Below are 18494 nucleotides of genomic sequence, written 5' to 3'. Positions count from 1 at the left end.
CTGAAATCCCATTATTGGAACAACAATAATTACATTTTCTTACACATAATAATAAAAATAATATAAATATATGTTATAAATGATACACAGTGCATCCTAATACCAATACCAAACCTGTCCATTTTTATATTTTAGATTCATAGCCCATCTCTCTGTGATGCACATGCCCACACAAATGGGCAGAGGTGAAGGACAGGAATAACGTTTTGCTTCTGAAGTGTTGAAAAACCTTTTCAGTCGTTTCTACCTGTCTTGTGGCGCGATGAGGTAGGAGGCAGAACCACTCGCTCTTAGCGGCAGAGCGGTGAATCATGTTTAAAGTTAAAAGGAGAAAAAGGGCATCATGAATCATCCGTCAGAGGCAGGGTAGTGACTTGCCATTTAGCTCTGTGTCTCTAGGCTGAACCTCGGACAATTAGCGCCTTAACACCCCCTCAGAATCCGCCCAAAAACAAATGTATGAATCATTGGGAGAGATGGAGAGAATTGTTTTGTGATAACTGTCAATCAGCAACTCATGCCCGCCACCCCTCCTCGTCTGTCATGCCGTTGTCAAAAGAAACATAGAAACATTCACTGCGAAACAAAATGTGCATTACGATACACAAAACACTGGACACTCAGTTTTGTGTGCATTTAAGACCCATTTGAGCTAATGCAGTCATCTGATTTTGATTTATACAACATGACATTTCTTTGCTGATATACAAAGTCTTCATAGAATTCCTTAAGCGGTTGTGCCACATCTCATGCAGAACAGATGGCAAGGTCGCCAGTTCCCTAGATGATGTCGCCAATTCAATTAATCTCTACATCTGTTTACTTCATTAAGGGTATTTGCTCCTCAGCTGGTCTTGCAGTGGCCGGTCAACTGCCGGCTAGACCCACGTCTCATCCTGTCCTCTTTGATTGATAATTATAAGACCAGATGATGGTGCCTGGTCTGACTGTCTGGAGTCAAAACCACGCCTCTGACTTTCCCCAAATTGCCCTCTGGATCTATATTCATCACTACTTACCTCCTTCTCCTTGCAGTCATCTTCTCAGCCTTTCTTTCATTGATTTTAGTCTCCCTAAAACCTTGTCCTTTATTTCTTCTTTTTGTGACATTTTAGTTTATTGGTAAACTCATAATGGAGGTAATAGACTCCAAAGAGATTTTTCTGAAGACTCACAAAGTTAAAGGATCACTTTACTTACTACACGCAAGTTTGTGAGAAGGTTTAGATTGCTTTTTATGTCAAAAAATTAGTCCTAATGATCCAGAAAGGTCAATTAGAAAGCTTCCTCAAACAAAGACATAGTAGAGTGTATAATCCTCTGTTGCTCGCATAGGACTTCTGCCCACCCTGCCAGTTTGAATATTGTCATCTCCCCAAGCCCCTAAAATCCTTATTGAATTGTCTGCCATCTCATTTGTCTTCTATCTAATAATCCTGCCTCTTGCTGGGCGGGTAGATATAAGGCTGGAGCCCACTGATCCCCCGGTCTTTACAAGGTAATCAGCATGGGCGGGAGGGACTTCGTGTGTGCTGATTTTATTCTGTTGTTAAGGTGCTTACAAAGGTGATGGATACTAATGCCTGTGTATTGATAGTTCAAGCACCCTTGCATCACATCATTATTTTTACATCTCATATAATTACCTTTCTTGGCTTTATGGTTATTAATTGATTTGCGAATAACAAAAATAATTGAATCTTATATTATTCAAGGCTTTTAACAGAGGAGTAGTGAGTTTATGTGAAATGGTGAACCAGTTTGGTCTGTAGTGCCTACAGTACAGTATGTCTGCAGACTACTGTGTAATGTAACTACACATACAGAAAAAGTTCAGGCTTCTACTTTTGACAATTGTTGTGAAGAGCTCTTTGAATAACTATTTATACCAGCTCAGAGCGAGCTTATAGGCTGAGAGCAAAAGTTGCCTTAAAAGAGAAAAGCATGAGTAGCACCATAAAGGTCAGGAGGAGCGGATGTAGGCGATAATACCCATATGTTAGACACTACTTGGTGGAGGAAAAATGATTTTCGCATTCCTGTCGAGCACTAAATTAAACCTTAATTCAGAATGAGTCAGTCCATGACTTTCATGAATGAGTCATGGCATGACTGCTGTGGAAAAAGGCAGTTATTACCATTGAACGTTAATTTAAGGTTATTTTTATGACAGTGACATGCTAGGTACAGTCTGCCATGTACCATGTACAATACAGATTGAAAACTGCAGGATACGCTGTCCAATAATTGGTCCATTGAATAAAAGCTTCCTGTGTCCGGTTTCTTAGATTGAGTAATTGTCCCCATAATTGATTCTACAAAAAGACATATCTCAGATCCGTACAATTTTACAATAGTGAAAATAAGAACATGTCACTCCAACTGAAACAGATAAAGGTCAATGGCTCTATATACAATAGTCCAAGAATACACTATTTATCCACACTGTATAGAAACACTCACACTCACATACATATCATGCAGTGACTTCTTTGTGACTGTTCAGATTCTAATTCCCAGTCTCTTTCCTCCTTTGTCTCTTGTTTTTCAGGATCACGTTTTGCCACCTTCCCTTTCAGAGTAAATGGCTGTACGTGGGGACGGAGCGCGGAAACACACACATCGTCAACATCGAGTCCTTCATATTGTCGGGATATGTCATCATGTGGAATAAGGCCATTGAACTGTGAGTTGCTAGTGCTCCAAACAATCACATACGTGACTCCTAAAAAAAAAAACAATCATAAATACATGTTAATTTGTAACTTTAATTTGATCATCCCTATTTCCTGGTTCAAATAAGTAAAGAATGTTTCACTGATAATTTGCTTTTACTACTGAAGCCTAGGCAGCGCCTTTGATGCGTAATTCACAGGATCATTATCTGATTAGCTAGTTAGAACAGGTTATTGCCATGTTGTTGTGCAGCACATAACCTGTAACCTGTAAACAAAAACTACCAAATCAAGTGTCCTTAAACTCTAAGAAAAAAAAGATTTTTAATATGAGTTTTAACATTAATATATTTCACAGTGTGTCACAGACAGACTGTGTGCATTGCATCAACAAAATGTATCCTTCTTTTGTGGTAATATTGTCATTTGGCAGTAAGCATTTACAGTGTATTATAACATCTCACATTTGGGTGGAATATTACAGAAGCCTTTATTAATTTGTTGGTCTGCACTTTTTTTTTGTTGTAAGTGTTGGCTGTTTAGCTGACATACACTGCAGATTGACAACTTAAAGCACTGACAAGTACACAAATGGTGTTCAGTTGCTTTGTATGCCCTTTGTTTCTCTTCAGTTCACCCACCTACGCCGTTAGTCTGGTGATACCCTGACAAATCCCCTGCTGCAGTGTCAGTCACAAGTCACTTACATACCAAGCCATCTTGTTGCCTTGTGACAGCCCAAACTATAGTGAGCAGTCATAACATTGATGTGTGTGTGTGTGGGAGGGCTGTCTGCCAATCACTGAAAAAGTCTCAGAGGATAAGAGGCTGAGTGTTTGTGAGTCAACAGTGAGGACCTCCCATTTTCCTCCACATCACATCTGAACTGAACTTCTGAAGGTTCTTGTTTTGAATGGTAAATGGACTCTAAGTGCTTTTACGCTACAAGCCATATTCACCCATTCACATGCTGATGGAAGGCTGCCATGCAAGGTGCCGATCTGCACATCAGTAGGATCTAATCATTCATACACCAATGGCAAAGCCATGTGGAGCAATTTGGGGTTCAGTGTCTTGCCCAAGGACACTTCAACACATGGACTGGAGGAGCCGGGAATCGAACCGCTGATCTTCTGATTAGTGGATGACCCGCTCTACCTCCTGAGCCATGGCTGCTTTAATATTTCTTGTTTGTTCATCATTTAATGACATTTTAAAAAACATGTAACACACAATTCATGATACATTTAAAGGGGTTTGTGTAGTGCCGTCCCCTAACATCATTAGGATATTATTACACATTTATGAAATATAACATTAAATTTCAGTTAAAAAGAGTAGAGGCTCTAATTTTAGGCCGGATGCGACATCATGACTCTCTATGCTGTAGTTCTTTAGACTGTTTTTTCCCTAATAATTAAGCCTGTTGATATAGTTTTTACACAGGCAGAGAATAAATCCAGTTAGTCTTTTCTTTGCTTTTTTTTTAGCACCTCTGCTGACCAGTTTTCTGGGGGAAACTCAGAGGTTAGCACATTGTTGCACGTCTTGTTCCTGCCTGCTTTGGCATAGCAGGAATCAAGCCCCTAGTAACAGTTGATTCTCTGTTATTAGAGCTGCAATGAGACTTATATAACACGTTATTCTTAATATAAAGTCAGAGACCCACAATCAACAGATCATGGTATAATTTATTTGTAATGTGTTTTGACTTTTTCTTATTCACTGTGTTCAGTCAGAAATATAGTTATCTGAGCAGTCTTTACAGTATTCTGATTAATACATTGACTTTAAATTCAATTCCAGACTCAAATTTGAAAGCCTAGCGAACCCCCTAAAAAAACAAAAGGGGGGAGTTTAACATTACTGTTTTAACTTGATATGATATGTCCAGTTTACTTGCATATTTAGTGATTTAAGAAGTCGGATAACATTGTCATCTGACCTGTGAAAGGACAGTTCACTAAGCTACTAGAATATGGGTTGTAACTATGCTGACTAAAGTCAGTAGAGTACACCACCAGCTCAACAATAAGCCTCTGTATAATATTCTGTTCCAGCATTATACAGTATTTTCTAACCATCAGCACTCTGTACCTTTCTGAAGTTGAGTTCACAAAGAGTTGAACTAGCAGAGAAGGAATCTTCTCTCATCAACATAGCGACTGGGGAGTTTCATAGTTTGGCTGAGGAGGTTTTCCACTCGACATGAATAGGGATTGAGGGTACTTTCTGTTTTTCCTGCGGTGGAACATTGAGTGAGCAAGGGAGAACTAATCCACTCTTTCCACTGTGTACAAACAGCAGAGTGTGAGTCACAGTTGGCGTGTGTATGTGTTTACACTTCTATTTGCATTTGTGTCCTCACAGTATTTGTTTATGTGACAGCCGTTCACAGATGCATTAATTTAATACAAACCAAAATATGCTCTCTTGAAAAGAATCTGTTATAGTAACAATTCAACTGGGGCCACTGGTCCCAAACAGGAGGGCCGGGCTTTCATTGAAATTCAAATGGGTTTGCAACATATTTAATTCACAATTTCATCTTCAAGAGATTTATTCCAAAATGAGATATAAAAATGACTCAAGGAGCAATGGGAAAACACAGAAGCCCGGTACACACACTGCTGCAGTTCTTGGATCCCTGTGATGAACAAAATTGTGTTTACGCCTGGCATCATGTCAGCCGAAATCAACATTGACATGTTTGGCTATTTCTGCTATTAAGATTAGAAAATAAACAGAGAGGTCTCAACATCAGCCAAGACAAGGTTAAAAATGTAAATACATTGATATAGCAGCAGCAGAGACTTGACAAAGATAGATGCTTACCATCCAGATGGCTCGAATATCTTCTCTAAATGTTTCTGTCATCGAAACCCACGGGACAGGAAGAAATACTTGATATAATGTAACTTGATATAGGTTTAGGCTCTCACATGACTTTTGAAAAACCAGCTTTTTTGCCTGAAGGCTAAAAAATGCTTCCCCAGGCAAATAAGAAAGGGTTGGAGACATTTGGATGGCAGTTTATTTTATACTTACACATAAAACTTCTTTTCTCTTTCTAATATTCTTACTGAAAGGTATTAGATCAACCAGTCAGTCTGTTTGACCTGCAAGTCCACAGGATGGATTGAGATTTGTGAGGTGTGTGCATCAGCTCCTCTGCAAGCCTCCTGCGACCTGTGTACCCAGAGGACCCTTCTCTGTGGGGCTTGGCAGAGATGTTAACGAGTAATTTCACTGAGACTTAGTTTCAGTAGAACACCGGTTTCAGTCCGAGCTCTGGTACAATTACTGTAGTAGACTGAGCATGCACAAGTTCTGACCAATGTAGCAGACTAAGTGAAGGTCACCTACTGCTGTAAAGCTTATAAACCGCAGTAACTTGTCTCTTTCTATGGTATTTTGAGGTCACATAGCTGGTGAGCACCATTTCCCTGCACTGCTAAAGCTGGCAAGCACAAAACTAATCGTTATGGATTTCTCTTGAAGCAAGGTGAATAACCATATTAGTGGCATATTATCGGTCTGGCTCCTAAAAATCTGTTTGGAATTTATTAAATAATCTGTTTCCATAGAGAGGAGTGCAAGAGAAAACTGTCATCCCACTGATGCTAGACTCCTCTGGTTCACACAACCCAGCAATGTCATTTGCTCCAGTTTCATACTTGATGGATACCAGACCAAATAGACTCATGTTAACTGGTGTGGACTATGTGGTTTGAGGAACCTGACTGAGCCAAGAAAGAGTCTTCTATGCATCCAATGTAGCTTCAGCTCTGTACAAAGGTAACAAAATCTGCCTCACAGCACCTCTAAAGCTCAATAATTAACTTGTTATATCTTATAATGATACTTTTACTTTTATCACCCAAATCTGCAGCTCCCCTCAGATTTACGGAGCTTTATAGCGAGTTTCAGCTCATTGTTTAGCTGTCCAGCCTGCAAATTTATTGTCTTGGTTCACTGTCACTATGGAACATTTAGTAGTTAAAGAGCCATACATTTTCCTTAGAAGTTAGAAGAGACAAAAACAGAGAGTGAATATTGAACTCACATTCACAAAGTGGCCAGAAACATAACTCCAAATAAAAGATGTTGCTGCTCCATAAATGCTGGATAAGTTTGCCATATCAATTTAAAAGGTGATGACATGTCAGTGTCATATTCATAACTTGTTTCCTCTTCCCCCAAGTGAACAAAAAACAGTTACTGCAGGGTTAATCTGTATAATAACTGAAGTGTAAAAAAAAACAAAAACAATGTTTGCTTGTTTGTGACCTTGTCAGTTGAAAGGAAAACCTCATCAGGAGTCAGTGAGTCAGTAACTCTCCTCAATCCATATATTGGTCTCCTCAGTAGCAAGCCTTTGCCCTCAGTTACAGCCCTCTCTGTCTCAAATTCAATAACTGCTATGAACTTTTCTTCTCCAACAACTTAATAACTCAATAAACTCAAAAAGAACTTAGTGTCATTCATGGCACACTGTGTCCACATGCGTATGGGTTTACTGATGCACAACAAAAGGTCTGAGGTCAAAAGTTTATATACATGTTACGTCAGAAAGTGTATTTCAGCTAGCTCAGTGTATTATTTGTTCTGGATGGCTGGTGTAGCAAGATTAGCGCTTGGCATTCACCCATTCTGGCACTGCAGTGATTGGACAGGTGTTGTGTATTGCGGATGGCTTGTTGATACCTTTAGCTTTTTACTACTTAAGCTGCTAAATAGAAAGGTTTTGAGAGCTTACTGTGGTTTGCTGTTTTTATCGCCCACCAGCAGCAGGCATAACTAAACGGGCCCATATTGAACGTGTCAGTCACACTTTACCTCAGTTTTCCAGATCAGCTCACATTTCAGCCACTATGTTAAAAGTATCCTGATTGTTGCGGGTAGGTTTGGTTCCTTGCCGGTGATCAAGTGGTCAATGTCAGGTTGGGCACAGAGATGCAGAAAGCAATGGGAATACAGTGAGTTAGCTGCAAGTTTTGGTTTCATTAACCGTACTAATGTATGACATTCCTGGCCTCTCTGCATTTGTGTCATTTGTCAAAATCCAAATATTGATAGATGATGGGCTTCTCTGAGTTCAGGATCACAAAACATTTTGCAGGTAAAAAAATAAACATGCTATATTTTTCTTTTGATAATGTTGCAGTAGAGGGTACAAAAGGTGGTGACTGTGACATTGTGGTTATCTTTTTGTACTTAATTATCTCTCTGGATAACCTATTTCTACCTACCTTCTTAATGCACCTTACAGATATGTAAAAGAAACACACAATGAAAAGTACTGTAATTTTTGCATCACTATAGAGACATAATATACTGTAGATGTAACGGTCAATTTACCAAAGTCTTTTTTTGTTGTTTCTGAATCCATGTACATTCATGTTTTCAGTTTCCAATTTTCAACAGTTATTCTGACATCACTTATATCTCTTTGAATGAATAGTTGAATTTAGCAGGGTGTTTGTATATGTGTGACTTGAACGGGTACAGTAAATCATATACTCAGCCCTTCCGTGTCCTTTCTGAACAGGGTGTAAAGGTTTTCTTACCGTCTAGTTACACGGCATTACTGTTTTACCCATCTCTCCTGACTCTTATCTTTCCTTCTTGTCCTAGATCAACTAAAACTCATCCAGGACCTGTGGTTCATTTGAGCGACAGCCCGAAGGATGAAGGCAAGGTGAGTAGGCAGATAAAAGAAACACCAGCGACACCTCCTAGTTTTCCTCAAGCACCAGCCCTAATGTTACCACAGTCTACAAAATAGAGGCTCTCTCATTTTTCCCACTTTTCTGCTCCTTTTTCTCTGTCATGTAGGCCTATTTATCCTCCATCCTCCCTCTGTGTTTCCTGTATCTTAACCCTTTATTTCTGTTTTTTGTCTTTTATCTTGCTTTCTTTCTTTTATATTGCTCAGATTTGCTCTCTGAAAAGACAGAAATCTTTCTTCATGTATTCCTCCTGTTGCTGCTCTTGTGTCCGTTTTCTCTGTCCCTCAGCTTTTCACATATATAAACAAAAAAAAAGAGGTGTGAGGAACCAGATAATATCCTTTGAGAAAAGTTGAGGTTTTTTTTCAGGGTCAGTGTGCAGTCAAATTGGTAGCAAAAGAAGAAGGTGGAGGTTGCTGTAAAAGAGAGGTCACTCAAAAGTATATTGATTTTCCCAATGGATTTCACTGCCTCCGGGTGAAACCAGACTTGACAAGCTGTGAAGACATAAAAACGAGACACAGACTTACAGCTGCCATCACACTGCAAGATGGTGTTATGTGTAGCATTTTAGAAAAAATAACTTTGTGGGAAATGGTGTAACTACCCTTAAAGAATTGAATCTTCACTTTTAGGATGCAATGGCCAAGACACACATGAGAATATGTTTTTATTTTCCAAAGCTTTTCCATTTTGATTCTGATTTTTATTTCATGTTGTGATAAGTAAATAGCCTGCAATACCAACTTCCCTTGTATTACTAAGAAAGTGTCGAGGAAATGATTATAGCTGGCAATGGGGGAAATAGACATCAGTGCTAGAAAAATAATTTCTAATCATCAACGCTCCACAAGAAACTACATTCTGGTAATGATGAACGTTGTTTTAAATGATACAGGAACTTTTTCTGGACATCATTCGAAAATTAATTTCAGGGTACTGTAAAAAATGTTACCATTTCAGGCATCAGCGATCACTTGCACACTATTTGAGAAATAACCAAAATGCGAAAAGCCAAATATGATGACACTCAAATGTTCTTTTTCATTAAAGCAAAGACAAAGAGCATATTTTTCAAGAGATAGAAACAGTTGACACTAATGAGTGATTTCCAGTGACAGATTTTATAGACTCCCCCCAGCCTAAAGTATTAAAAGATGAGTTTAATTTTGTTTTGTTTTTTTATACTGCTCCCTTCTACTCAAAATGGTTTAATAGGGTTTTGTCTAGCGGACTGACTGAGACATGATTTGTCACAGCAGGAAAAGCACAGGTGTAACTGATAATATTATGTGACTCAGCATGCACCATAACAGGCCCCAGGAAACATCTCATCTAAAATGAACATAGCCATTATTAATGTTAGTAGTAACTATGCTTTTGCTTTTCCTGCAGTGACATTTAAATCCATTAAACAACAGCTTTTTGAAAAATTATCTTAACCACAAGTGCATGTCATAATAATATATTTTTCAGTTAATTTACTGTTTAAATTTGAAGACATTGTAGATTTATTCCTTGCATCCCACAAGTCAGTGCCCATTAGGGAAACACTGACATGTGGGTTAAAATTACAAATTCCTTAAGCTTAGGGGACCTTCGTCATCATGGCTACAATAATAACCACATGACTAAGTTTATGGGACAACAGTGCTGGAAACGAGAAACGAATAGCAAACCCATCCATCCACCCCGACCTCCTCTGTGCACGGACTTTGTGGCTGTATAATAATGTCACATGATTTCCTCCTTCGTTTCCGTCATAATTACTATGGGCGCTGTAGGGCTTCTGTCACTTGCACGACTGTTCTTGTTGTTTTTCCTTGGAGGACACTCTCTTTGCATGTCAAAGTAGATCTGCATCCACATAACACATGCCTTTGAGGATGTATAGTGTGTGTGTTCATGCAGCTGTTCATCTTACCTGTTGGGTACTGTTGGTAAAGCTTCAGGGTTGCAGAATTTGATGCAGGCTTTTTTCCACCTGACCTGGCCTCTACTTCCCCATCTTCTGATTTGAGATGTCACACAGTTCCTCTCGGCAGGAGAGCTGTTTCCTCCTTTCTGTCTTAAAGCTGTGCTCCTCCAGCATCACTCCCCGTCTCCTCTGATCTGATTTTGTCGACTCTGCCCTCCACTCTTATCCTGCATTGCGTTGTCTGTGTGCGTGTATGGTTGTGTGTGGCTGTGTTTGTGTTTTCTATTGTATGTGCATGTGTATTAAGTTTGCCACTGATGTGGATGAGAAGACATGTACAGGGGATTGTGTGTGTTTTTTTGAGTGTTTTTTGCATTCTTTATGTACTTGTGTGCATGTTTAATCATTAAACCTATATGTTTGTGGTTAACTGTCAATATACAGTATACTGTACGTAGATGAAAACAACCAATTTTAGCGAATATCTGAGACAGCCAATATTGTCACCATAAGATCCATGCAGTGCTGAAGTAAATTGCCTACATGCTGAGGCTGTGCACTCACAGTGGAAAACCTCCCTCCCAGTCCACACTTACCACAGAAGTCTTTGTCATTAGAAACAACATCTGAAGAAAGGAACTGAAGACTTAATAGAGGGATAGAGAGACAGACTAGGAGGAATAGGAAAAGCCTTTTGGGTAGAAACAGGAAAAATGGCTCGCTTACATTACAGCAAAGCGTGCAATTAAACGACGCTGGTACTGTATGTGCTTGCTTTATCGTATTTCAGGCTATTGAAAATATCTTCTTTCAACACATCGTTATTTTAAATCCTTTTTACCTCCCTCTGTAGCTGCTTATCGGGTTCGAGAGTGGGACGATTGTACAGTGGGACCTCAGGGTCAAGAAAGCCGACTTCAGAATCTACTACGATGAGGTGAGTTCCGCTATGCAGAAAATAACATTTTCTAAAAATGTCTGTGAAATTAGAGGGGGCATTTTGTGTGGCTTTTAGGGGTCATAGAGTTCATACAGATTTGATATGATTCAATTTTATTTTGGCTATCTCTGTGCTCTCAACAAAAATTAGTCGTGTTTGCACAGCGGGGCTGCATGATTGAACAAAGTGAACATTTAAATGTCACACCACTTCTGCTCAGAGTGATAACTCAGGGTTTACTGTGACATTTTCCTCTGTATTGAAAGTAATTCAGGTGATTTTTGTGTATACAATAGAAACAGGAACTACTAGTAGCCAAAGCAGCATGACATTTCATGATAGAGAGGTGCCAAAACTTCAACAAATCAGCTAAAAACATGGAGCTGTAGATTGTTAAATATTCAGACATTTAACAAGGTTCATCCTCAATAACTTTTCATTAGTTTTCACCTTGTGCTGCTCAATGCAGGATAGGCTTGACTGATGTTCCACAGGTGTTATTGTTACATCATGATCTGACATTGAATCCTGCACGGCGCCTTGTGTGACATGACAGAAAACAGAAAGTGAAGAGATGAAAACTCAAAAGTGGAGGGGATTTTTCAGACTTTTGTCAATAGCTCTTTCCATTTTCTTTCTTTCTTTCATGGACAATTGAAACCTCATCCCAGTGCATGTACAACCTCCTTTAAAAAAAAACCCAATATAGTCCAATTTTGGATTCTTATCATAGACACTTCAAACCAATTTTATTTTCATCAGGGCCTCTTCCCATTAAATACACAACCACTTCCATTTTTTAAAGTGAATCATGCAGTTTGGCCCGAAGCAACAGAGTCATATTTTTTCACTAACCTCCGGTTCTATTTCCACTATTCATTTTCACTCAGCTTTTATTTAGACTCACTTTAGACTTTTTTTCTGTTTTTGAAGGTGGGGTTCAAATACAAATAATGTTTTATTATTTTATCAATTCAGGTTCATGGTTAAAATGATTATGTTAATATATACAGTATATTGTTCTCATCATACCTACAAAGTATAATATATGGCAGTAGAAAGTAGAAATTAACTGCAAAACATAAAGTTGACTAGACAATGTCAAACAACTTGCGGTATAAGGCATGCCTTTGTGACATGACCAGACACAGATAGTGCTTTGCATTACACTCCTAACTATCCAGTATAAAAAATAAGAAGCATAGATCAGTTTAAATAGCAAAGAAAAAAGCTCCTCCCTATATAAATGCATATTAAAGCCTCCGTCTGAGCCTTAAAATTTTGTCTGCCAATATTTGGACTCTCAATGAAACGGAGAGCAACTTTCATCTTTAAGCAGCATTGACATTTTTTTATTATTATTATTATGAACTAGCATCTTGCTATCAAGATGTATATTTCACTGCCTGTTTCTCTGCCAACCAATTACTGCTTTTTGAACAAGAAGCTGCAATTAAAGGACCCAGGCAGGCTCATACAAGTCCAAGCTGCCCCTCACAGCTCGCACAGCACTATCAGCTGAAACAGGTGAAAACTACAGTGTTATTATTTCATCCCCCAAAAAATACTCACTGTGAGGGGGATCGTTTTGTATAATGTGTATGCAGCATGATGCCTGCAGTGCTATTAGTTACCATGTAAAACTGTAATAATAGGAGATACTATTTTAAATATATTTAAAGGGAGAGCACCATAAATAGCTGATCCACTGTATAATAATAGTATAATGCAATTTATGGTTTCATGTAGTTGCAAAAGTGATTACAGTGATTATAAAATTAAAATTGTACCATCTGTTTGAGAATTTTCCTTACAGACACACAGAGACACACACAGACACACATCTGTCTATTTTAATCTGTTTTTTAACCCCTGTGGTTTCAAACCCAATTTGCCCCTCAGACATTTTCACTTCATGGCACTGATCCTCCTTATCCGCTGCAGCCGAGCTCTCATCTCCTGTCCCATCTCTTGTGAAGAGTCACATCCTGCTCACATTCATTAATGTGGTTTTCATGTGCATCACATCCAGCATAGCATGGCAGCTCTGTCTCACACCTCTTCAGACGAGTACGAAAAACCAACACCAGTTATATCTCACAAACGCACAAGCGTGGAAGTACTGAGCTACAGCTACTCTTACTGGTGTAAATGAAAAGCTGTATAATTGTATTGATGATGTCGAGTAACAAGTTACATTTGGCTGTAGTGTTGTACTTTATTTGGCTGTGTTATATATTTTGCATCCATTATGTTGTACACCTTTTTTTTTTTCTTCAAAAGCACCGCATCAAATCGATCATATGTACAGTGTGTGAGGAAAACTGTGAGTCGCAACTGTAGTAGTCTAGTTATGGAAGCTTCAAGCAACCTATAACCTTTATAATCTTATGGGATGTTCCATGTACTCCAATTAATACAATTATAGTCACATTTGTCCAAGAAGAATGATTAAACTACTGCAGCTAATGAGAGCAAAGTTCCAACAGAGGTCTCTACGGACCTTTAACCTTGGACTGGCATACTAAAGTGGGGTAAATAGAGTTTAAACTGATTACGCTATTAAACTAATTTCCACTCTGCCTTCAAAAGTCCTCTGCTTTCTGTGAAAACCTTTGACCTTGGCGGTATCCCAGTTGTAAGCTGACTCATGTCGGATATGCTAAAAGTAAAACTATCAAGCATTCGTATGGGTGGTTTATATGGTTGACTGGGTGCATAATGCAGAGCCACGGACACAAAGACATGCAGAAAGAAATATGACACTGTTTGAATTCCATCTCCAATTGCTCAAGTGTGCACATGTGGTCTGTTCTCCTGTGGTGTGCTGCAGGCAAGGTGAAAATAATCTCAGTTGTTTCTAGCTTTCTTTCACATTACTCTCAGTGACCTCTCCTACTCTGGCTTGAGTCATCCCTCTGAGTTTGGGAACATTGCTATGTCAGTGGTGGGTGATGGTGTGAAAAAGGCACTAAAACTGCATCGAAATGACAGAAAGAGAGGGGGGGGTTATCATTTAGGCATGTGTAAATGGGTAGACACCGGGTTGTTTGACAGATCATGTGGGAGGTGGACAATGGGCTTAGCAGACAATAGCAGATATGAAGTGAATTCAAGGTAACAGAAGGAAAGAAAGGTTCATGAACATCGTTACTGTTTTGTAATTTGCTATTTTAGCTTGAAAATGACCTTTTTTATCTTCATAGCTAAAGTAGTTCCACTTGTGCATCACTGAGCAGTACAGGACAGAAAGTCCTATACTGCTTTCAAATCTAGAAAGCTACCATTGAGTCATAAATATTAATTTACAATCTATCAAAGACCCAGATGTGTTGCTATTTTATGCTATAGTACATTGAGTAAAAATGTTGCTTGTGGTCCCTTATGGTTTCTCCCTTTCCATATAGAAAGCACACAGATCTGTCAGATGAAAGGCATCTGAATATACTTGCTAAAGTCCAACAGACTGTGGGGCAAATGACAATATTTAAAACATAAAATAAATCTTATATACAAACCTTGATTATTCCTGGAACTCTTTTATAAAACAGTTATGACAAATATACAGAGTGGCTGAAGGGTATTTTGACAAACTATGTAATGATGGCACTGTTTAATGAGTTTTTTTTTCTGCCATATGTATCATGTATTTTATCAGCCATACAATATACTGTATGCTGATACCAATACATTGGTGATAAGCCAACATCGTAAACATCAAAGAGCTATAATATCTGCTTTCTTTCATATTTTACTAAAGTCAGCTGTGTAACTGTGTACATAAGGATATTGCCAATTGTCATTTTTGCTGTCATATTTGGATGAAAGCATGAATTGCAAACCATCCTTTGAAAAAAAAAAAAACTGGAAATTCATCCTTTGCTCACACGTTTTTTTTGAAGGATTTATTTCCATTTCTGTTCCGATGTGTTTTTGACATCTGCTCAACAACTGAAATGAATATTAAACATTTGAAACTCATCTCAAACATTTTGAAATAGACATGAAATGTTTGTAAATATATCCACTCCCTCTTGATGCAGGCCATCCATTCAGTCGGCTGGCATCATGAAGGGAAGCAGTTCATGTGCAGTCACTCAGACGGCAGCCTGACCCTTTGGAACCTCAGAAACACCACCAAGCCATTCCAGGTCACCTTTCCTCACGGTGAGAAATAAAACTCAGAGTACGTTTTTAAAAAATTTTATAAAAAGAATGAAACTTTGATGATCCCAAGCTTGGAGGACCAGATCTTTGTACTGTTGAGTAATACAGCTGATGAAAGTAGAACATACTGTAAACAAGGATAAAGTTGATATAATGGATTTATTGTAGAATTGAATAATGCTATACAGGATGTCAGTGGGATTTAAGTCTAAATTCAGACTGAAAACAGCCCATTCGAGGTGAGTTCAAGGACAGTTACAGGACGAGCTTTATGTTTATTTTAGTTCTGAGCTGTAAAATTTAAACTGTTGGTATTTTATGTGAGAATAAAACATTAGACAGATGGAGGCTGTTTTCTGCAAATTAAAACATTACATAGCAGTGTGAGCACTACAATATGCAAAATATTTTAGGCATGTCATTTTTTAGACATGAAACAGACAGACACAGTCGATAAACTCAGTGATGTGTGACTGTGTTGCCCAAATGCAAGCTGTGTAGAGTGTTTTTTTCCTAAATGTAACCAGCCATAAAATGTTCAAACCACACTCATTGTCAGATGTCTGCACATTGAGAATGTATGACCAAGTAAATTCAATAATCAAAGTGATTGTAATGTGTCAGCCAGTGAAATATTTGGTTTTCAGGTAAGACTACTTGAACACTGGTTTGGTTAAATGACTTTCACACCTTTGTGTATCTATATACTCTTCCTCTGTCTGGTCCTCCTTCTTTTTCTTTCCCACTCTGATGTGGTTTGTGTACTAGCAGAGCATCTAGACCTTGCAGTCCGTCCTCACAAGAAAAATGACAGTATAGGTCGAAAATTCAGCTGGCAAAACAATCTATAGTTACATTTATGCCATCGAGTGGTATAGTAATAACCACAATAATTCAGCATAGCAGTTCAGATGACGTCAATATAAGGTGACAAATTTTCATATTCAGAGGTGGCGGATTGGGTGGATGGTTAGATAGATAGATGGCAAAAAGTGGACTTAGCTGCAGGAGACCGCTGTTTGCTTCCCGTTTCAAACCAGAAGTGATCATTTTAACCCAAACCATATTTCTCGAACCCTAACAAGTTTTTTTTGTCCCTAAACCTAACCAGACCTGAACCACAGTATTGTCACACCATAAAATATCATTATTTTATTTATTACTAGCAATAGAGGCAGCATATTAAAATACTGTCTTATAGGTTCTGGAAATGCTCCTATGAGTCATTCCGGAGGGCAGTTACAATCGACTTATGTGGTCATTTCATTATGAGGATGTCTTGAACCTTGTCAGATCACTGGCAATGAATAGTCTCTTGCTGTGTGTTGTAATCTCAGGCAAAATCCCAAAACAGGAATGCAAGAGTGAAGGACGTGGGCGATAAATTTTAGGGACGGAGCAAGAGGCCCGATGATGTCATGAAATGCCAGGAAATTGTTTATGTGCTAGATATTTGTCAGATATTTGGTATTACTCACAGGGTGAAAGTGACAGGAAGTGGAAGGGAGAGGACAGAGGGAGCTGAAAACGAGTACAGGTGAACTAAGAATATGAAAAAAAAGAGAAATGAACAGTAAACATGGCATCTCCTGGGAATGAAACAGTCTTTCTCTGTTCCAACAGTAAATCAATTAACTAATTTTGGCAAGACACTGCAGGTCAAGCGTCACATCGACACACCCATCGACATCTATGTTGATTTGTCATCTTATTAAAATACCTTCACATTCGCTCACATTCGTGTGGTTCTGTGCGCTCTGCTTCCTGCTGTGCTTGCTGGACGCTGCTGTCACTGGTTGTGCTGTTTGTTGTGCTCAGATGTCATGCTGTGATCTAGAGGTAGACCAGAGGCCCGGCTGTCCACCTCAGCCTAAACCTGCTGTCTGCTGACACCATGAAATAACCGTATAACCAATGCATACACCACTAACAACACTGACAATGACACAGTAAAGCCATTAGCCATACCATTAATCCAGCCTCATGTTATTTTTTGTATTGTGTGCTTTTAGACGCACTAATTTGTTCTTTATCATGTCAATTAATCAGCATCATATCATTTGATTTAGTTAATCAGCATAGAGTTTAGAGAAGAGTAATGTTTGTTAAACCTGTCTGTGTTTTTGAGCATTACGAAGGAAGTAATAGCTTAACCAGGAATGGTGAGTCTGTACCATTTAAAGGTTGATATTTACAGTAAAAAAAAAAAAAACAGACACAAGGGATATTTTTGCTCCATGTGAAAATGAAAAACATTATTCCAAAGCACCTACTGAGAAAACAGTTTAAAATTGAGTTTATCTAAAGCCACCAGCTCCCCTCTAATGTTGACTCATGCTTGCTGCTCCTGTGTAATGAATTGAAGCATGGTGCCACTCTGTGTTGGGGTACACACCATCAGCCAAGTCAAATTGTATTACTCTCTCTATGCTAGGTGTCATCAGCGTACCTGATGAGAATAATAAGTCATTCACCAGAAAGTAAATCTAAATTGGTTAAATATCCAATATAGCAGTAATGTTGTTATTAAAACACAAGAACAGCTGGAAATGTATTCAAGGTTTCACGTCAATCCAACTTGCGGCATGGGAGATACTATATATATATATATGTCACTTTAGTTTTAGCGTGCTCTTTGTTTCTCAGTCATTGTTTTGTGTCTTTGAGAGACAAATAAACCAAACAGTTATCATCACACTAATGGAAGTGAAATGTTCCATAACCTGAAGGGAAAAGGAGAAGACTGATGGCTGCAAGGTGACAGAACAAGACAGACTGAGAGATTCAGACGAGAACAAAGACATTTATCTAAAAGAAGGGCTATAACTCATCAGACAGACACATGTGCAGAATTTTAAAATCAACAGGGTAAAAAAAAATAACATGAGGTGAGATGGGAATTAACAATAAACACTCTGTTTGTCATTCTGTTGTACCCCAGATGATGATGATGACTCTTCTTTCATATGTGGCCTCGTTTACAGATTACATAGTAAATAACAGACTGTGTACACAATAACTGATATGTAACAATAAAAATGGACTATGTTACGGTTAAATCT

The 18494-nt window shown here is 38.5% G+C and overlaps 1 protein-coding gene across 2 annotated transcripts in view; it reads left to right on the top strand.

Moving 5' to 3' along the window:
- stxbp5l (syntaxin binding protein 5L) overlaps positions 1 to 18494 on the top strand; it is a 159788-nt gene that overhangs the window by 90557 nt on the left and 50737 nt on the right. For both annotated transcript variants that reach the window (XM_042425874.1, XM_042425873.1), the window contains exons 5-8: positions 2552 to 2686; positions 8313 to 8376; positions 11179 to 11262; positions 15309 to 15432. In XM_042425874.1, the coding sequence (XP_042281808.1) occupies positions 2552 to 2686; positions 8313 to 8376; positions 11179 to 11262; positions 15309 to 15432 (407 nt within the window). The remainder of the gene's footprint in view (positions 1 to 2551; positions 2687 to 8312; positions 8377 to 11178; positions 11263 to 15308; positions 15433 to 18494) is intronic.

Source organism: Thunnus maccoyii, chromosome 11 (genome assembly GCF_910596095.1).
Source record: "Thunnus maccoyii chromosome 11, fThuMac1.1, whole genome shotgun sequence".
Classification (NCBI taxonomy): domain Eukaryota; kingdom Metazoa; phylum Chordata; class Actinopteri; order Scombriformes; family Scombridae; genus Thunnus; species Thunnus maccoyii.
This window is presented reverse-complemented; position numbering and strand designations above follow the sequence as displayed.